The sequence below is a fragment of the Prionailurus bengalensis genome, chromosome C2, assembly GCF_016509475.1.
Source record: "Prionailurus bengalensis isolate Pbe53 chromosome C2, Fcat_Pben_1.1_paternal_pri, whole genome shotgun sequence".
In the NCBI taxonomy this organism is placed as follows: domain Eukaryota; kingdom Metazoa; phylum Chordata; class Mammalia; order Carnivora; family Felidae; genus Prionailurus; species Prionailurus bengalensis.
This window is the reverse complement of record NC_057350.1, coordinates 81421360-81442510: the sequence shown is the minus strand read 5'-3', so window position 1 is coordinate 81442510 and position 21151 is coordinate 81421360. Positions and strand designations below refer to the sequence as shown.

The window sequence follows — 21151 nt, the reverse complement described above, 5'->3', positions numbered from 1 at the left end:
TGAGGTAATTTGGGAAGTCCCAGGTCCGAGCAAGGTGCTGGGCGGCTCCTCAGAGAGAAACTGTGCCTAATTAAAGATGAGCCTTCTGCCCCCAGCTCTAATTCTGGAACCAGGGTGTGTGCTTGGCAGTGGAAGCTAGCTAATGAAGGCTGCAGCTCAGCCAAGTGTATGGTTGCCTAGCATTCTGACGTGACAATGAGGTCTGTTCGCAGGATACGAAAGGGTGATCAGAGGGGAGAAACTTGTCAGTGTTGGTTCAGCCTGCTGGGGAGATGCTGGAAAGACATCCCTCTCCAGTGTAAATTAACCAGTGGGCTTCTGGTTTTTACATAAGCTGCTTGTGCGTAGGGTCAGTGTGGGTCAGCCCCTAGGTCTCAGTGACTCTGGATCCTTAGGCAAGCCTGAATGTGTGATCTGCTCTGTTGACACGTGCTTGACATCTCTTCATAAACCAGCACTGCTCCCTCCAACCTCATTCACAACCGTGAGTAGGAGATGCGGGTTTGGAGATCCTACCTGTGTTCTCTGAGGGTGCCTTCTTACCTTTTAGAATCTCCTTGGTGAGGAGCGCCTGGGTGACTCAGTTGGTTAAGCATCTGACTCTTAATTTCGGCTCCAATCGTGATCTCACACTTCATGAGATGGAACGCCAAGTTGGGCTCTGCAGTGTCAGTGCAGAGCCTGCTTGGGACTCTCTCTCTCTTCCTCTCTCTCTGCCCACCCCCGGTCTCTCTAAATACATAAATAAATTTAAAAAAAATCTCTTTGGTGAGGTGTTGAAGGAAAACTGTATGCCAGGTACTTTGTGTGTTGGAACCCACCTGACCCTCTACATCCCTCCTGTGGATTAACTGTGGCCTCAATTTATCAGTGAGGAGGTTGAGATTCAGTGAGGGGGAGGAACCCCTCTTTGGCCACACATCTGATGAATGGTAGAGCTGGGATTCTAACCCAGGCTTGTTTGGGCCCAGATGTCCTCTTGGCTACAACACCATAGGGGTTCTTAGAAGACATCTCACTCATGACACTGTAAGGCAGATTTGCCCTAAGAATATTTTTGATACTGGGAAACGTACCCCAAACATTCTGAACTTTTTTCAAACATTACCTAAATATGACTGATAAAAGTAAGGGAGAAGAAGATGCTCCCAACGTAGGGTTCTTTGGGAGCTGGACTGCTAAAAGGTAGCTCGAGGCTATTGGGTGGGGTGGTGGGGCAAATACCATTCAGTCTATGGAGGAGACGGCTGGAAAGACAAGGAAGACAAACTATGTAACTCACATTTTATTTTTATTTATTTTTTCAATATATGAAGTTAATTGTCAAATTGGTTTCCATACAACACCCAGCGCTCATCCCAAAAGGTGCCCTCCTCAGTACCCATCACCCACCCTCCCCTCCCTCCCACCCCCCATCAACCCTCAGTTTGTTCTCAGTTTTTAAGAGTCTCTTATGCTTTGGCTATCTTCCACTCTAACCTCTTTTTTTTTTTTTTTCCCTTCCCCTCCCCCATGGGTTTCTGTTAAGTTTCTCAGGATCCACATAAGAGTGAAACCATATGGTATCTGTCTTTCTCTGTATGGCTTATTGTGGTTTATATACACAATGGAGTACTACGTGGCAATGTAACTCACATTTAAAAATTTTTACTGATTCCTGCTCCCACTTTCTGGGGCTCCCTTCATGCCTTGTCTATCAGGAGTACTTTTCTTCATTCTTCCCGCCCCAGACAGAATGTTACCTCCTCCGGGAAGCCTTTCTTGACTTCCCCAGCAGAGCTAGTCTCTCCCCCTGTTGCTTTCCTAGTATCCACTCAAGAGGGCTTTCCTTTCTGAAGACATATTGGCTAGATGCAAACCCTAACCGCAAGGCTTTGGGCAACCCACTACATCTCTCTCTTCCTCAGTTTTCTTTGTCTGAATAATGAGAATAATAGTAGCACCTACCGCCCTGGGTTGGTCGTGGACTTTAAGTGACAGAAGGAATACACACTGTTTAGCACAGGGCTGGGCACATACCGAGAACTCATTAGTGTCGTCTATTATTTATAATGCTGGGCATTGGCAGGATACGGAATATGCTGGAAGGATATTCCAGGCCCTCTCAAGCCAAGACTTGGTACCTGCCTTTCTAACTCCCCAGAGACTCAATCCCATGCACCACGCCTCTCCCAGCTCTGCAGCAAATAATGTCCTGCCTGTCTGACTGCTTCCTGCACCAGAACAACAATCCTGAATCACACCTGTGTTGGGAGGCGGGCGGATGAGGAGTCCTGGTACCGGCCCCTCCTGGCTCAAGGCAAATCAGCCCTGTTTCGAACCTGACTCACCTGTTTCGAACCTGACTCACCTGTTTCTCCTAATCTGGCCTACTTGCTGGTGACTCTGTTCAGGTGGATCTGGAAAAGGCGGCCAGCAGAGTCGAGTGGGATCCGCACTGAATGAGACAAGGTGGGGACACAAGGAACTTCACGGCACTGCGAGCAGACGTTGTCCCCTGGTGCCCTATGTGCCAGTGCTTGACAGACACCTTGCTCACACTTCTCTGTCTCTTCCCAGTCCCGCCCTGAGGACAGCCTCAGGAGGTGGATGATCCAGCCGCCTTCCTTTGACAGGGAAGAGCCTGTATGGCCTCATCACGTGGCCACATCGGACCACTGGGCACCTTAAATGAGGTATGCTGCAGTGTGGAACCAAGAGGGAAATTTATCTCCTTGCTCACTGTTATATTCATTTCAGATTCAAATGATAACGTCTGGACCTCATTGGGTGAAGCAAAATATTAACATTAATTTTATCGGTTTCTTTTTACTTTTTAAACATGGCCATTAGAAAATTTAAACTGCCATGTGTGAGTGGGGTTGTGTCTGCGGAGAAGCACTGAATTAGGCGATTGCCCTAAACCAGAGCCGAGATGCAGAGCCAGGCGGAAGGTGTGCACAGCCTTGCCTTTCACTCTTAAGCTGCAACCAAACTTCTTCGCTGACACTAAACTCGTCCTCACACGCGATGGGGACCAAACACAAATATACCTGGGCGGGGAGCGGCTCCTGGGGACACCAAACACGTTCTCCTCTTTCTCCAAGTGGGTGCAACGTTGTGTGCGCGTGCGCACGCGTGCACTGGGAGTGGGGCTGTTTCGCGGAGAAAGGAACTAAATGCTACGCGCACGCAGTGTCTGCGTGTCCCGGGCCCTCCACCGTGCAAAAGGCAGAGGTGGAACTGAAGCCCAGGTCTGTCTGACTCCAAAGACTGGCCTCTTCCCCGCTGTAAAATCCTAATCTGAAAGCCTCCCTCCAGTCTTGTTTTTTTTTTTTTTTTCTCTTGCAACAAACTACCTCTGATATGTGTATGGGTTTTTCTTAACAGAAAGTTTAAGATGATATTTATGTTTTGCAGTTTCGATCAGTAGTAACTTCCTGAACCCCAAGCAGAAGCTGAAAGAAACAAAGCAAGAGTGCTGACCAGGGTATTACTGACTTTCCAGCCCACCTCCCAATCATTAGCTGTCTTTTCTTTATTGTTTTATGCATGTGCACATAAGTTTATTCTTTTAATTCTTTTAAGTTTTTATTTTAATTCCAGTTAAAATACAGTGTAATATTAGTTTCAGGTGTACAATGTAGTAATTCAACACTTCCATACGTCACCTGTGCCATCCTTAATCCCCATAACCTATTTCACCTCCCCCCTTCCCTCTGGTAACCATCTCTGTAATTAAGAGTCTGTTTCTCGGTTTGTCTCTATTTTTTTCTCTTTGCTTGCTTGTTTCTTAAATTCCATATATGAGTGTAATCATATGGCATTTGTCTTTCTCTGACTTATTTTGCTTAGCATTATATGCTTTAGCTCTATCCGTGTTGTTGCAAATGGCAAGATTCCGTGCTTTTTTAAGGCTGAGTAATATTTCACATATATGTATCTGTGTGTGTGTGTGTGTGTGTGTGTGTGTGTGTGTGTTCTGTGTGTCTGTGTGCCCCACAACTTTTTTATACATTCATCAGTTGATGGACACTTGGGCTATTGTATCTTGGCTATTGTAAATAATGCTACTATAAACATAGGTAGGGGTACATGTATTCCTTTGAATTAGTGTTCCCGTAGTCTTTGGGTAAATACCCAGTAGTGTGATTGCTGAATCACAAGGTAGTTCTATTATTAACTTTTTGAGGAACCTCCATACTGTTTTCCACAGTGGCTGTCCCAGTTTGCATTCCCAACAACAGTGCATGAGGGTTCCTTTTTCTCCACATCCTTGCCAACACCTGTTGATTCTTGTGTTGTTGATTTTAGCCATTCTGACAGGTTTGAGGTGATTTTGATTTGCATTACCCTGATGATGGGTGATGTTGAACATCTTGTCATGTGTCTTGTGGCCACCTGTATATCTTCTTTGGAGAAATGTCTATTCATGTATTCTGCCCATTTTTTAATTGGATTATTTGTTTTGGGAGTGTTGTTTTTTTAAGTTCTTTGTATATTTTGGATACTAAGCCTTTATTGGATATGTCATTTGCAAATATATTCCCCCATTCTGTAAGTTGCCTTTTAGTTTTGTTGATTGTTTCCTTTGCTGTGCAGAAGCTTTTTATTTTGATGAAGTTTCAAAAAGTTTGTTTTTGCTTTTGTTTCCCTTGTCTCAGGAGACATACCTAAAAAGGAGCTGCTACAGCCGATGTCAAAGAGGTTACTGCCTGTGTTCTCTTCTAGGATTTTTATGGTTTCAAGTCTCACATTTAGTTCTTTAATCCACTTTGAATTTATTTTTGTGTATTGTATAAGAAAGTGGCCCAGTTGCATTATTTTGCATGTAGCTGTCCAGTTTTCCCAACACCATTTGTTGAAGTCCTTTCCCCATTTGTTGACTGTCCTTTCCCCATTGGTTATTCTTTCCTGCTTTGTTGAAGATTAATTGACCGTATAATTGTGAGTTTATTTCTGGGTTTTCCATTCTGTTCCATTGACCTCTGTATATTTTATGCCAGTACCATACTATTTCAATTCCTACAGTTTTGTACTATAACTTGAAGTCCAGAATTGTGTTGCCTCCAGCTTTGCTTTTCTTTTTCAAGGTTGTTTTGGCTATTTAGGGTCTTTTGTGGTTCCATATGAATTTTAGGAGTGTTTGTTATAGCTCTGTGAAGAATGCTTTTGGTATTTTGATTGGAATTGCATGAAATGTGTAGATTGCTTTGGGTGCTATAGCCATTTTAACAATGTTTGTTCTTCCAACCCCCTGAGCATGAAATATCTTTCCATTTTTCTGTGTCTTCTTCAATTTCTTTCATCAATGCTTATAGTTTTCAGAGTATAGGTCTTTCAGCTCTTTGGTTAGGTTTATTCCTAGGTATCTTATTATTTTTGGTGCAACTGTAAATAAGATTGTTTTCTTAATTTCTCTTTCTACTGCTTCATTATTGGTATAGAAATGCAGCAGATTTCTGTACATTGATTTTGTATTCTGCAACTGTACTGAATTTAACAGTTCTAGCAGTTTTTTGGTCAAGTCTTTTGGGGTTTTCTACACAGAGTATCATGTCATCTGCAAATAGTGAAAGTTTTACCTCTTCCTTACTGATTTGGATTCCTTTTATTTCTTTTTGTTGTCTGATTGCTGTGGCTGGGACTTCCAGTATTATGTTGAATAAAAGTGCTGAGAGTAGACATCCTTGTCTTGTTCCTGACCTTAGGGAAAGAGTTCTTAGTTTTCCCCATTGAGGATGATGTTAGCTGTGGGTTTTTCATATATCACCCTTATTTTGTTGAAGTATGTTCCCTCGAAACTTACTTTCTTGAGGGTTTTTTTTTTTTATCATGAATGGATGTTGTACTTTGTCAAATGCTTTTTCTGGATCTATTGAAATGATCATATGGTTCTTCTCCTTTCCCTTCTTAATGTGATGTATCATGTTGATTCATTTGGGAATACTGAACCACTTTTGCAACTTGGGGGAAAAAATCCCATTTGATTGTGATGAATGATTTTTTTAAAATATATTGTTGAATTTAGTTTGCTAACATTTTGTTGAGGATTTTTGCATCTATGTTCATCAGGGATATTGGCTGTAGTTCTCTTTTTTTGTAGTGTTTTTATCTGGTTTTTGGTATCAGGGTAATACTGGCCTCATAGGATGAATTTGGAAGATTTCCTTCCTTTTCTATTTTTTGGAATAGTTTGGGAATAGATTTTAACTCTTCCTTAAATATGTGGTAGAATTTGCCTATGAAGTTGTCTGGTCCTAGACTTCTGTTTGCTGAGTTTTGGTTGTTGATTCAATTTCTTTGCTACTAATCAGTCTGTTCAAATTTTCTATTTCTTCCTATTTCACTTTTTGTAGATTATATGTTTCTAGGAACTTATCTATTTCTTCAAGGTTGTCAAATCTGTTGGCATACAACTCTTCATAATATTCTCTTATAATTGTTTGCATTTCTCTGATGTTGGTTGTTACTTCTCACTCTCATCTGTGATTTTATTTCTTTGGGTCCTTTCTCCTTTCTTTTTTATAAGCCTGGCTGGAGGTTTATCAATTTTATTAATTTTTTCAAAGAACCAGCTCCCGGTTTCATTGATCTCTTCTATTGTTTTCTGTGTTTTTTTTAAAAAAAGTTTATTTAAAAATTTTTTTTTAATGTTTATTTTTAAGAGAGAGAGAGGAGGAGGACAGAGGATCTGAAGTGGGCTCTGTATTGACAGTAGAGAGCCTGATGTGGGGCTCAAACTCACAAACCATGAGATCAGGACCTGAGATGAAGTCTGATACTTAACCGACTGAGCCACCCAGGCGCCCCGATCTGTTCTATTGTTTTTTTTCGTTTCCACATCATTTATTTCTGCCCTAATTCTTTATTATATATTTCCTTCCTTCTGCTGTCTTTAGGCTTTATTTGCTGTTCCTTTTCTACATCCTTTAGGTGTAAGTTTAGGTTTTTCATTTGAGATTTTTCTTGCTTCTTGATGTAAGCCTGTATTGCTGTATGCTTCCCTCTTAGGACCACTTTTGCTGCATCACAGAGGTTTTGGACCATTGTATTTTCATTTGTTTCCATATACTTTTTATTTCTTCTTTTATTTCCTGGTTGACCCACTCATTGTTTAGTAGCATGTTCTTTAACCTCCATGTATTTGTGGTCTTTCCAGATTTTTTCTTGTGGTCGAATTGAAGTTTTATAGTGTTGTGGTCAGAAAATCCTTCTTGATTGTCTCCTTCTGTTTAGATGATCTGTCCATTGATGTAAGTGGGGTATTAAAGTCTTCTATTATTATTGCATTGTTATTGATTAGTTACTTTCTATTTGTTGTTAACTGTTTTATATATTTGGGTGCTTCCATGTTACATGCATAAATATTTACAATTGTTATATTTTCTTGTTGGGTTATCCCCTTTATTATTATATAGTGTCCTTCTTTGTCTCTTTGTTTTAAAGCCTTTGTTTTAAAGTCTATTTTGTCTGATGTAAGTATTGCCACTCTGGCCTTCTTTTGACACCCATCTGCATGATAGATGTTTCTCCATCCCCTCACTTCGAATTTGCAGGTGTCTTTAGGTCTAAAATAAGTTTCTTGTAGGCAGCTTACAGACGGGTCTGTTTTTTTTTTTTTTTTTTTAATCCATTCTGTCACCCCATGTCTTTTGACTGGAGCATTTAATTCATTTATACTCAAAGTTATTATTGATAGATATGTATTTGTTGCCATTTTATTACTTGTTCGGTGGTTGTTTCTCTGATCCTTTCTTGTCTTTCTCTCATGTCTTGCTGATTTTCTCTAGTAATATATTTGGATTTCGTTCTCTTTATTCTTTGCATGTTTACTAGTGGTTTTTGGTATACAGTTACCATTATTTTGTACATAACCTCTTCTGCAAATAGAAGTCTATATTCAATTGCTGGTCATTCAAGTTTGAACCCCTTCTCTCCTCCTCACGTCTTAGGTATATGTTGTTATAGTTTATATCCTTTTTCTTGTGTGAGTCTCTTGACTGTTTTTTTTTTTTTTTTTTGCAGGAATATTCATTTTTACTGCTTCCATGTTTCTTATGTTTATACTGTCATTTTTGGTTTCTCCTTTTTACTCAAAGAGTCCCCTTTAATATTTCTTGCAGGGATGGTTTAATGGTCATGAACTCCTTTAGTTTTAGTTTGGGAAATTCTTTATCTCTCCTTCTATTCTGAATGATTACCTATCTCTTCTTTTTTTTTTTTTTTTTTTTTTTCAACGTTTATTTATTTTTGGGACAGAGAGAGACAGAGCATGAACGGGGGAGGGGCAGAGAGAGAGGGAGACACAGAATCAGAAACAGGCTCCAGGCTCTGAGCCATCAGCCCAGAGCCCGACGCGGGGCTCGAACTCACGGACCGCGAGATCGTGACCTGGCTGAAGTCGGACGCTTAACCGACTGCGCCACCCAGGCGCCCCAACCTATCTCTTCTTAACCACAGTGTGTAACGAGTTTGCTTCCATACAGATCCATATCCAGAGAGGTGGGCTTGAAATATGATGCAAGAACTATTGATGTACCATTCACTTCTTTTTTTTTTTCTTTGCTTAAATGCAGTATTTGTTTTAGAAAACTTAAATAAGGTTAAATAGAACACTTTCTAGCCACATCCCAAATTGCTTTAGGAATGTCACTGGTGCTTCATGTAGGTGATGTGATCTAACAAGAATGGTGAATATGGGAGGTCACGAGGGAAATCTGAACTCACTGAGTACCATTGAGATCAAACCCCGGGTTCCATACCGGGAATAACTATCAGTGTAGCCCAGAACATCAGCTGGAGGGCAGGTGCTAGGGGAGAAGGGGGAAGATGACAGCCCACAGGTGGACCCTGGACACAAACCAGAATTCATGCATGACGTCCTACAAGCCTTGACCTAAGTATTTATTATGGCTTCTTAGGAAAAGGTTAGGAAACAAGTTTGTTTACATGACCCATGACTGTGAGATTGCTCAGGAGTCCAAGGTTAGAAATGTTGGTAAATCCCAGGCAAAGTACTGACTCAGGGAAGTCCACACTTAGAATTCAAGGAGATAAAATGGGACACTGTGTTTCAAATCTGATTACTGGTTCAAAGTGTGATTACAAAGAGAGCACTATAAACAGCCCCGTCCCTGTAGCTCTACCCATACTGGGCCTTGTTCCCCACAGAATGGGTCTGCTCTTACCGGTGGTGCTCTGTGCACTGGCTGCATGCTGTGGGGCTACATCTCCACCCCTGCCGCCCCTCAGATTCTGGCCTCCCATCGCCCGCGGCTGCAACGATTCAGGTATTCTGGAATTGGCAGGCTTTGCCCTGCAGGACATCAACAGGGACCGAAAGGATGGCTACGTGCTGAGCCTCAACCGAGTGAGCGATGTCCGAGAACACAGACAGGCAAGTGACAGTCCCCTGTCCAGGGCATGTGCTTGCACAAGCTGAGGAGAACAACCAGAGAGGGGGGACCCAGGGACACATATTGCCAGGTACTTTCCGAATTAGAAGCCCTACTAAGAACGCTCCCCTCTCCTCTGCCAGGGTATGCTCCACACCCCTATTATTATTGTGCTAATAGTTATCGCACTCTGACCCTTCTCTACTGTCCCACGGGTTGTAAAATCTTCACAAACATCACAGACTTTGACTGTACCATAACAGAGACTCTTTGGCCAGTCTTTAGGGGTTTCTGCTTCACGTGGGACACAATGCATTTCTCAACCCCCTCCAACAGGTTAACAGCCTGGGATCTCTGTTCTATTTCACACTGGACGTGTTAGAGACTGACTGCCACGTACTCAGTAGGAAGGCATGGAAGGACTGTGGAGTGAGGACCCTTCATGAATCGGTAAGTGCTCGTGTCCAGGAGCTCTGGAGAAGCTAGGTGTCCTCTGAGCTGAATGAAGATTGCTCGCTATGTGCCACTCTTTAATGTTCTTCATTATAATCTCTTGGGCACAATGCCCATGTCGTTATTCCTGCGCTGTAGATCAAAGAGCATCTAATCGAAGCAGTTTCTGTGAGTCCCAGTGGGAGCCATAGCCCCAGAATTGATGTTGCCATCAAATTGTTTCCTACCTCCAAGACCCTCCTGTAGTCTCTGAGCTAGTGTTCAAATTGTGAGAAAAAAGATCAGAGATACAGTGCTGTGGATGTGGATCTAAGAAAGACTGTAGAAGCAATGGAGGGAGAGCTACTTTGTTGGTTTTATTTTGCTTTTGTTTCAGTGAACACTGATATGAGACATGGGGCTGGGGAGAGGGAGGGTTTACAGTATGAGAGCTCCCAGAGGTGCCATGGAAGGATTTCCTGGATTCCTAGAACCTAAAAGGCCTCAGAATCCATCCTTTCAAAGGTGACTGTTGAAGAGGCTTGAAAATAACATAGTCAGCTTTCTTTTGATTCTCAATTATCCTGAGGTTATTTCCATTAACCGATATGAAACTATATTTTGAGGGCAGGACTGTGTTTAGAAGTAAAGTACTTTTCTAATCATTTAACCAAATTTGTCAAATTGCACCTATCTGATTTTGAAGAGCAAAGAGTGTGTTTACCCTGTTATGAATTATATTTGTTAAGGTCACACTAGCTGCTGTAATACATGCCCTAAAATGAATGGGTTACCTGGGTGGCTCAGTCGGTTAAGCACCTGACTTCAGCTCAGGTTACAATCTCACAGTTTGTGGGTTCAAGCCTCGCATTCAGGCTCTGTGCTGACCGCTCAGAGCCTGGAGCCTGCTTCTGATTCTGTGTCTCCCTCTCTCTCTGCCCCTCTCCCACTCATGCTCTGTCTCTCTCTCAAAAAAAATGAATAAACGTTAAAAACACTTTTTATAATACATACCCTAAAAAGTATATACCGATTCCAACGTGATAGCGGTTTACTTCTCACTCATGTAAAGTTCAAAATAGAAATTCCTGATGAAGAGGACACCCAAGTTTCTTCCACATTGTGGCTCCAGACTCTGCCACCTTCAACTTGTGGTTTCTGTGACTGCCATGGTCATCTGGATAAGGCTATGGAAAGAGAGCATGGTGGGCAGGCCATGCACGGCAGAGCTTCATGGGCCACGTGGAAAGTGTTACAGCCACTTCTCACCTTCCTGTGGTTGCAACTCAATTATACACAGTCACACGTAATCTGGAAGGAGGCTGGGAGATGGGGTCCAGCTGCGTCTCAGAAGGAGGTTAAACTGTTGATTTGCTGGTGATTTCTCACACTCAAAACTGCCAAAATTGATCTTTGTTTTTCATTATTGAAAAATAAAGCATCCAGTCTAATTCGGGGGCTATGTTTTTATTATTATTTATTTATATATATTTTATTTTACTTTTATCTTCAAGTTAGTTAACACACAGTGTGGTCTTGACTTCAGGAGTAGAACCCAGTGATTCATCTCTTACATATCACACCCAGTGGTCATCCCGAAAAGTGCCCTCCTTAATGTCTGTCACCCATTTAAGCCACCCACCGCCTCCAGCAACCCTCAGTTTGTTCTCTGTATTTAAGAGTCTCTTACTGTTTGCCTCCCTCTCTGTTTTGATCTTATTTTTCCTTCCCTTCTGGGGGATATTTTTAGAAGTCAGAGTTTTTTTCTACGACGTCATAAAATGTGTTTGTCTGTTCCAGGTTTATGGTCAATGCAAAGCATTATTTTACGTTAACAGGCCAGGAAGAGTTCTCTATGTACTTGCTTACAACTGTACTCTTCGCCCAGGTAAGAGAGCCCTCTGAATTTGTTCATTTTAGTAAAATATGGAAAAAGAGCATGAAATGGGGCTATGCCTAGAGTATACAGGGTTCTCCCACCCTTACTTCCTATTCATACCAAGGCCACGTTCTTCTATCCAGTATTTGCCTCTCCCGTGAAGTCCAACTTGCACTGCTCCTCTTCCCACGATGAATCTTCTTAAATCACCTGCAATCACTTATTAGTGAGGGCTGCATTAAACCCTGAATTTTCAGTCTGATGTAAACGGCATAATCTCTATGCAGGTCCCCAGGCTCCCTCTCTAGCTCTCTCTGCTATTATTTCCCTGACCACACCCGCTCTGCACTTCTTGTAGCTGGATCCTTCACTATTTTCTGAACACACATTGTACTCTCCAATCTCCACATCTGCCTGTCCCTCCTCCTCCGCGGAGGATGCCCTTGCCTGATACCTTCTGCCCTTAGAACTTACACCCATTCTTTGCGGACCCCTGCCAATGCCACTTATTCTACCATGTTCTCTATTCAAGAAAAGAAAGCTTCTCTCCTGTTCTCATTCCTATAAAACTTGAGCCTGAGCGCTCCTGGAACACAACATACTGCCTTGATTTGAGTCTCCTGTCTTACATCACGTAGAACAGGTATTCCTTCTTCCTTCCTGCCAAAGCCCTCCCTGGGTTCCTATCAGGTGTAAGGAGTCCATAGTATTGTTGAATAAATGAACTGAGAATGGGGCTGAAACTAATGACGTTTCAAATATGCATATGCATTTATTCTGGATCCTTCTTTGGAAAGCAAGCATCCAAGGTATGGGAAAATAGGATATGGCTACTTGTCAAACCACTATGCGCCTGTGACTCCCCGGGTGGGTCTTGTTCAAGTGCAGATTCAGATTCTATAGATCTGGGGTATGGCCTGAAAGTCTGCATTTCTAACAAGCTCTAGGAGATAACAATGTTGCTGGTTCCTTTGGGAGATAAGACAACAGAGCAAATAGTTTCTTAGCCACGGTTTAAGCTTCCTGGTTGTGAAGATGAGTCTTTCGTAAATAAGAGAACAGCTAACAAGGCAGATGGGAACTGAAAATGGAAGTCATAGGTGCCAGAGGTATGGGAGGTCAGGAAGTGACACATGGGGGTGGTGCCAGGAGCGACAAGCTGAGGAAACTGCCTCACAATATGCCCAGATACATACAAATGAACACGCAATTGATCAAAACAATGCGTTTGCTCTACAAAAATAACTCCCAGAAAAGTTCTCTTACCTGACATTCATTCATATGAGTTTTGCCACCTCCAGGTCCTCCCAATCAGAAATTCTGGCTACACCTTTAGCCTGATTATTCTATCCAGTCCACACAGTGATTTGACCAATATTTGTTTCTGGCTCATTTGTATTTTTTAAAAATTTTTTAATGTTCTTATTTATTTTTGAGAGAGACAGACAGAACATGAGTGGGGAAGGGGCAGAGAGAGAGAGGGAGACACAGAATCCAAAGCAGATCCCAGGCTCTGAGCTGTTAGCACAGACCCCGACATGGGGCTTGAACTCACAGACTGTGAGACCATGACCTGAGCTGAAGCCGGACGCTTAACTGACTGAGCCACCCAGACTCCCCATCACTTGTATTTTCTCATCTGGGAGGGTGTGCTTCTATCTTCCATATGTCATTCACTCATCCATTCATTCAACAAGCATTTGGTAATAAGCACTTACAATGTAATAGACCTTGTGTTGGGTGTTGGGGACTTAAAGGTGGATTAGACGTGACAGTGATGAAATCCCAACATTTTAAGACACTCAGTCTGCCTGACAGAGGCAACGATGGTGGAAGATACTAAACTAACTGGGAAAAAGGTTTTACATCAAAATAAACACATATATTATGTATTTTTGAACAAAATTCCTAGGGTAAAAACCTTTGTGTGAGGTGAAAAAAAATCTTGCTTTAATTTTTTGTGAATAATGAAAGTAATACACACTCATGGCAGAAGACCCACAGTTGACAGCTTTCTTTCCAGATAATGCCTTTTCTAGTCCATCCTTGTCAAAACGATTATCTTTTTGTTTGTTTTTTTCAATCTCTGCCTCTTGCGGTCTTATGATTTGTGGGATTAAAACTCACTAAGAAATTTTATTTTTCAACTTCTCTCTTTGGCGTCAACAGTTTCTCGAAGAAGTATTCACACGATGTGCCCTGACTGCCCCAGCCCCTTTAAGTTGTCAAATCCCAAGGTTCTGGAAACTGCTGCCGAGTCCCTTGCAAAATACAACAAGGAGAGCGCGTCAAAGCAATACTCTCTCTTCCAAGTCACGCGGGCTTCTGGCCAGGTGAGGTTGAAGAGCTGTTATGCCAGCAATGTGTCTCATAACACTTGCTGTCCATGCTTAAGCTGAGACGTGGATATCAAGGCACTCCTTTTAGTTTGCACTGGAAAGCCTTTTCTTCATTCTCTACCTCAGTTGGCCTGATGCACAATTCAATCATGTGTCGGTTTCTGAAACTGCCATGGGATTTCCACCAGAGTCGTGGGACTGCATGTCACCTCATTCACCTTAAGGCTAGAAGGGAAATGGACTCCTAGTCTCCTTGGCAATTCTACGTAGGCTCACTATTGGCTGCTACGTGCGCATATTTGATTGACCACGGACCGTTTAGCAAGTCAGTTTGTGCTGCATCTTAAGGCCCCGAGTGGATTATGAGCTTCACAGAGTAGGGAAAATGGCGGCTCATTTGTATTTGGATCATGTTGAATGAATTATATAGACAAAAAACTAAAAACAAATCTCCAGTGAGGAAAAATAAGCTCACCTAAGGGAAGGTTTTTAGAGCCCTTTCAAATCCTTAAGAAGGGAAGAAAGGTATGTTATGTTTTTTAAGGAACAAAATCGCAGTACTTGCGTTGATCTTGATGGGGATACAGGGTCAACAGGAGACCTGTGTTGACAATGACGCTGAGGATGTACAGTTCCCATAAATAAAATGCTGCCAAACCCAAACCATTTCTCCATGTGGTAAGATTTCAATTTTATTTCCCAACTCTTGTCTCATACCAGTGGGTGTTTGGCTTTGCCTTCTTTGTGGAGTACTTAATCAAAGAGTCACCGTGTACCAAACACCAGGCCAGCAGCTGTGCACTTCAGCCCCCTGACTCTGTGGTAAGTATTCCTGAACATCTTCAGAAATGATTTAGGATTTGCATTCACAAGTCATCTCTATATGTACTTATTGAGCATAAATTATTGCATGAGGTGTTACAATGCATAAGATGCTTTTCTTCCCCTCAAGGAACAATTGATAATGCTGTTTAATTCTTCTTATATGTTGCTGAATTCAGTTTACCAGTGTTTCTTACAGGATTGTCCTTTTATAATCATAAGAGACATTAATTTATAGTTTTCTTGTATTGTCTTTGCCTGATTTCCTAAGAGTTTAATATTGGCTTCATAGAATGAGTTGGGCAATTTTCCCTCCTCTTTGATTTTATTTTGGAACAGTTTGTGAAGGATTGGTGTTCATTCTTCTTTAAACGTTCATTAGAATTCACCAGTGAAGCCATCTGGGCCTGAGCTTTTCTCTGTGAGAACTTCTTGTTTTTGTTTGATTAATAACTCAGTCTCTTTACTTGTTATAGGTCTATTCAGATTTTCTGTTTCTTCTTGAGTAAGTTTTGGTAGTCTGTGTCTTCCTAGGAATTTGTACATTTCCTCTATGTTACCTACTTTCTCAGCATACAGGAAGATGTTCATAGTATTTGCTTCTTATTTTTGAAATATTAGATTTAATATCCCCTATTTAATCCCAATTTTAGTAATTTGAGTCATTTTTTTTCTTGGTCTGTCTAGCTAGTTTTGTCAATTTCGTTTATCTTTTCAAAGAATCAACTTTCAGTTTTTTTTTTTTTTTTAAATCATCTAGTTCATTTATTTCCTTCCTGCTCTTTATTATGGCCTTCTTATTGCTTACTTTGGGATTAGTTATTTTTTTTTTTCTAGTTTCTTAAGATGGAAAGTTATGTAAATGAGTTGCTATCAATTTTTTTCTTTAAAAAATTTTTTTTTCATGTTTATTCATTTTTGAGAGAGAGAGAGAGAGAGAGAGAACATGAACAGGGGAGGGGCAGAGAGAGAGGGAGACACAGAATTGGAAGCAGGTTCCAGACCCTGAGCTGTTGGCACAGAGCCCGACGTGGGGCTTGAACCCACAAACCATGAGATCATGACCTAAGCAGAAGTCGGATGCCTAACTGAACCAACCAGGTGCCCCTCATTTTTTTCTTTTTTAAAAATAACATTTACATCTGCAAATTTTCTTCTACGCAGTGTTTTAGCTGCATCTAAGTTGCATATGTTTTGTTTTGGTTTCCATTCATCTTAAAGTATTTTCTAATTTTCTTTGTGATCTCTTCTTTGACCAATTGATTATATAGGAGTATGTTATCTAATATTTGCAAAACTCCTCAGTTTTTTCTGTTATCTACTTCTAATTTTATTCCATTGTATTTTGAGAGTATACTTGATTTGATTTCAATTCTTTTAAGCTTATCGAAGTTTGTTTTATAATTTAACATAAGGTATATCCTGGAAAATGTTCCTTGCACACTTGAGGAGAGTGTATACTTTGTGCTTGTTATTAGGTGGAGCATTCTGTAATGGTTGGTTTATAGTGTTTTTCAAGTCTTCTATTTCCTCGTTGATGGTCTGCATAGTTGTTCTATCCATTATTGAAAGTGAGGTTTCCAGCCATTATTGTTGACTTGTCTTTATCTCCCTCAAATTCTGTCCGTTTTTGCTTATGTTCTTTGGGGCTTTGTTGTTAGGTACATAAATATTTATAGTTGTTGTGTCTTCCTAGCATTATAAAGTGTTTTTCTTTGTCTCTACTAACAATTTTTGTCTTAAAATCAATTTTGTCTGATATTTGTATAGCCATCCTAGCTCTCTTTTTGTTATTGTTTGCATTATTTTTATTTTTTTCCATCTTTTAACTTTCAACCTATGTGTGTCTTTGAATCTAAAGTGTATGTCTCAAAAGCCTCGTGTGATCAGCCAGGTGAATTTTCTCAAGGAATAATTGGGAAAACATCTTCATCCTATTCTGTAGGGTCTGTCTTTCTCACTTGTCAATAACATCTGGGGCAGATCGCATAATTTTCTGTTCATTTTCTGTAATAAGAACACTTTCACTTAGGTAATTGAGATTCACTCTGGGGTATGAATAAAATCTGTTCAATCAGTTCTGAACTAAAACTTCTATCTTCTACCCAATGCAAAGCTTTTTTTCTCTCTCTGTAGCTTCAGCCTGACTTAGAGCTTAGGACCTGATGTGAGAAAGGGGTCAGGTCTATTCTCTCAACTTTTCTTCCCCTTTTATAATCTTTTGTTTAATTCTGGCTCATCCAAGTTCCAAGAAGAATGAGAGACAATAAGAGAAAAAAGTACAAAGTCTTTTTTATATAGCTGAAGTTGTAGTTTTCTCTTGATCTCCATAAAACAAGTTCCAGACCTGCTTCTCTCAGGCGATACAGGTGTGGGTTTGTACAGAGGTCCTTTCTTGGCAGGATGATGTATTCTCTAGCTGACCCCTTGGAACCACCCCTTCTCGAGGGGCCCCCACAGGTTTTTACTATTAAATGCCCCTTCTCTGGAAGATTGTCCCTTGAGTAGGTACTTTCAAAAGAGCCCTACCTATGACATTTGCTTAGCCCATGGAACCCTCACACATTTTTACTGTTCCAAACAGTGTGAACATCCTTCTCTTTTCTCTCTGTCTCCTTACCCTACCATAGTAGGATCTTGCTTTAGCCAAGATCCTGCCTTCATAATGCTCTGAGAGAGAAGCAGATACCAATATTCATAGCCCATATGTCCCCAAACTCTAGGGTTCACAGGTTAAGCATGCCCACAAACTCCCTCTTAGTGGTCCACTCTAGTTAGAGCACCAGATAGGCCTATGAATTAGAGTAACTCAGCAAATCTTAGAGTGGGAGTGACCAGGCTCTGCTTGGTACAGGTAACTGCAGTCTCTCCAGAAGGTTCTCATAGAGCCCATCCCCTATATGATTTGGTGATGAATTAGAGAAGGAAGAAGCTGAAGTACCATTCTCCAAGGACTTCCTACATTAATAAATTTTCCCATCTTAAGGAATTTCAAATCTTCTCTTTGCGTATTCTGGAAATGAGTGATAGAGTAATATTCAGGCAAGCCATTTAGACACATTTTAGTAAATTCCATGTGAATATTCTTAAAAGTTCTTTAGAAATCGAGGCAACATTTTATTAAAATATTCTATTTGTGCTCGAATATATGTACACTGTATGACTCTAAAATTCCTCTTCTAGGAATTTACCCAAAGGGAGTAACTAAGAATTTGTTAAATAATGCAGAGGAATATTAGGTAGCGATTATAAAGAAAATCACAGAAGACTATTCAGTGCCATGAAAGGATTTTCACAATATATTATTAAATGACAAAAGAAAGTTATAAAATAAAATATGTAACATAATCCTGTTTATCTAGAAGAAAATATGTATGCAAAGGAAAAAAGGTCAGAAGAAAACAAATCATTGTAGGAAACAGTTAACTTCCATGCAGTCACAGGTCCTTTAATTTTCTTTTTGTTTATCCATATTCTAAATAACTATTATTACATTTATATTAAAGAAATGAAATTATTTTATTTCTAAATTTTAAAAAAGTCAAAGGAACTGAGAGGAAGTTTGTGTGAGAAGAGAAAACTCGGGTGGAACCTACATAAAAGGCTACCATTACGTGAGAGACGAAAACAGGTTTTCAAAATGACCCAAGGGTAGAAGTGAGGCCAAGAGGTAGATGTTCTATAGACACAGATTTCTGCTCAATACAAAGAATTTTCTAATTGGGTTTGTTCCTCAAGAAATCCTTAGTTTCACATCACTGGAGGCGATTTAGCCTAGTTTGGGTGATTATTGGTAAAAATGATCTAGTGAGAACTGGCTCAGAGTCTGCCCATAACATGATAAGAACATAAAACTGTTGATTGCCTGTGTGTCTACACAAGCAGAAAGCTAATGGATTTCCATTTATAGTCATTGATAATCATAATACTCACAGGACATTGTGTTTTCTCTGTCTTTAGCCTGTTGGTCTTTGCAAAGGTACACTGACTGAAAGAGAATTAAAAAAGTTTGTCTCCGTGACTTGTGACTTCTTTGAACCACAGGTATTTTTCAGTCTAATTGTTTGTCTTCCTGTGAAGAGAGTGGATCATCTAAATCCTATGGGCCCCTACCCCACCCTCTCCTTTTCATTTCCTAAAATCTGTGATCACCACTGTATTCAGGCTGCCCCAAGGCCACACCCTGAGGGTGGCTAAAGACCTATCACACTATTTTTTTTTAGTCACAATGAGGTCCTATACAATAAGTAAGACTCCTTCAGAAACAGGAACATCCCAGCTCAGATGGCTCAGGCTTCTGAACACTGAAATCCAGTGGATTTCTGACACTGAAATCCAGTATCCTGAAGAGCCTTCCCCTGAACTGCAGGTAGAAGTTGTTTCACTGGAAATATCCAGTCCCTTTCCAAAAGTATTTATTGAGTGTTTACTATAAGGCAGCCAGCTGTAGTTGAGAGGATGATTGACACAGGACACCTGGTCCCTGTCCTTTCTGCCACCTGCGAGCTGTGTGACCCTGGGCAAGTTCTTACCTGTCTGAGTCTTGGTTGCCTTGTGTGTAGAAGGGGGTTGCAACACCCACCTCATTCAGATCCCTATGGGAAACCCTAAGAGGAATTGGAGGAACGGCCCTGTACCTGGCCTGGCAATGAATAAGCAATCAATAAGATGGCTGGGGCTGTACTTACTACTGAGAGCAGAGTGATGGCTCACCAGGGACTTGGAAGAGACCATTTAACCTCCCTGAACCACTGTTCAGCTCTGAATTTGTGAGGCTTGCAGTCAAGCTTCTGTTGTCTGGTTTTGCTTTTTAATCCTGAAGTTCATCCCTCTAGATGGTCTCCCTTTGTTTTTGTTTTTCTTAATTTTTTATTTTATTTTAGAGAGCTGTGGGGAGTTGGTGAGGGAGGGGCCAAGGGAGAGAGAGAGACAGAGACAGAGAAAGAGAATTTCAAGCAGGCTCCACTCTCAGCACTGAGCCCAATGCAGGGCTCATTCCATGACCCTGGGATCATGACCTGAGCCGAAATCAAGAGTTTGACACTCAACCAACTGAGCCACCCAGGCACCCCTAGCCAGTATCTCTTTGAAACGTTCCATCAGAAAGTCCCAGAACAGCTTAGTTCCGTACCAGGTATGGCAGGAGGTTTTCCAGGGAATGTTCCCTTATTTGAAAATGTTCTTATTTCAGGTTCCCACCCCTGGAGGAGAAAACCCTGCAGCTAACCAGGGACCTGCGGACCTCCCCACAGTGGAAGAGTCCCAGCAGAAAATCATAGCCCCTACTAACTCGCCCTCCAAAGCCGTGCCTAAAGGATCTGTCCAGTACCTCCCCGACTTGGATGATGAGAAGAAGCCTGAGGATGCTCAGGAAAACAGCCCTGTTGAGGCCTTCCCTGTGCAGTTGGAGCTCACCACAGATCCCCTGGGAGAAAGTCTGGATGTTTCCTTCCTCTTCTTGGACCCCGAGGAGAAGAAGGTGGTTGTCCTGCCATTCCCCAAGAAGGGACAACGCTCTGCTGAGTGCCCAGGACCAGCCCAGCAGGCCAACCCTCTTGTTCTCCCACCTTGAGAACCACGTAGAGTTCTCATGCCTCAGGTGAAGGCATGGTCCCCTGTAGGAGAAGTCAAATGTACAGAGTGACTCATAAAGTATATCTTTTTGACTCTTCTCGGTTTCATAATGTTATCTGGAAGTGGGAGTTATGAGGCTACACTCTCTACTTGTACACTGGGCTGCATCCCTTCTGAACCATCCAAGGCCTCATATCATGTTCAGATGCCACTGTGCCTCTCATGTCTTCAGCCTCTCCTTCTGCAATCTTACTGACTTTTACCTAAATCTCTGATACAGGGCCTGCTATACTTAGGTATGCCCTCTTCCATCTGGCCAAGAGCACACTGATTCTTTTGATCAAAATGAGATAAAAATTGAAGGGTATCAAGAAACTGGGATTCATCAGAGTTTCATTCTCCCTTTATTCCATAATTATTTCAGCAGCAAGTATTGGTCAGATATTGTCTGCACAGCCTTTGGCCTGAGGGTGGAATCTTGTTTCTTTCTTACCTGTTTGAATAGTCTCCACTCCCCAGAACTTGATAGACTCACTTACCTTCACTGTTGGAATACAGAGTCTGTGGCCTATGGCTGAGCCTGGAGGGAAGCAAACACTGCTCCAAAGATGGGAAGCTTTCTGATTCCATTAATAGTTTTGCTCAGAGTGGAAATCAAGGGCCCAACAACATTCATTCTCAATTTTTTCACTTAAAAAATAATACTTGTAGGGTAGGGGTTCCTGGGT

The 21151-nt window shown here is 41.4% G+C and overlaps 1 protein-coding gene across 2 annotated transcripts; it reads left to right on the top strand.

The window, feature by feature from the left end:
- The first annotated feature begins 363 nt into the window (after positions 1-363).
- Positions 364-20520, top strand: FETUB (fetuin B). Of its 2 annotated transcripts, XM_043594650.1 has the most exons (8): positions 364-484; positions 9154-9379; positions 9714-9827; positions 11610-11697; positions 13858-14021; positions 14748-14849; positions 18810-18893; positions 20041-20520. In XM_043594650.1, exons 2-8 carry the CDS (start codon positions 9155-9157, stop codon positions 20419-20421), a joined length of 1158 nt encoding a protein of 385 aa, XP_043450585.1. In that variant the 5' UTR covers positions 364-484; position 9154; the 3' UTR covers positions 20422-20520. The 2 variants fall into 2 exon arrangements, with proteins under 2 accessions (XP_043450585.1, XP_043450584.1); XM_043594649.1 differs by lacking the exons at positions 364-484; positions 18810-18893 and having other exon boundaries at positions 9077-9379.
- Positions 20521-21151: the final 631 nt, after the last annotated feature.

What these genes read in the sequence shown, in the direction of transcription:
- FETUB (XM_043594650.1), top strand. Translation starts at nt 9,155, where the DNA reads ATGGGTCTGCTCTTACCGGTGGTGCTCTGTGCACTGGCTGCATGCTGT. An exon ending in TTCAGCCCCCTGACTCTGTG is followed by an intron (nt 14,850 to 18,809) that starts GTAAGTATTCCT and finishes CTCTGTCTTTAG; the next exon opens with CCTGTTGGTCTTTGCAAAGG. An exon ending in GTGACTTCTTTGAACCACAG is followed by an intron (nt 18,894 to 20,040) that starts GTATTTTTCAGT and finishes TTCTTATTTCAG; the next exon opens with GTTCCCACCCCTGGAGGAGA.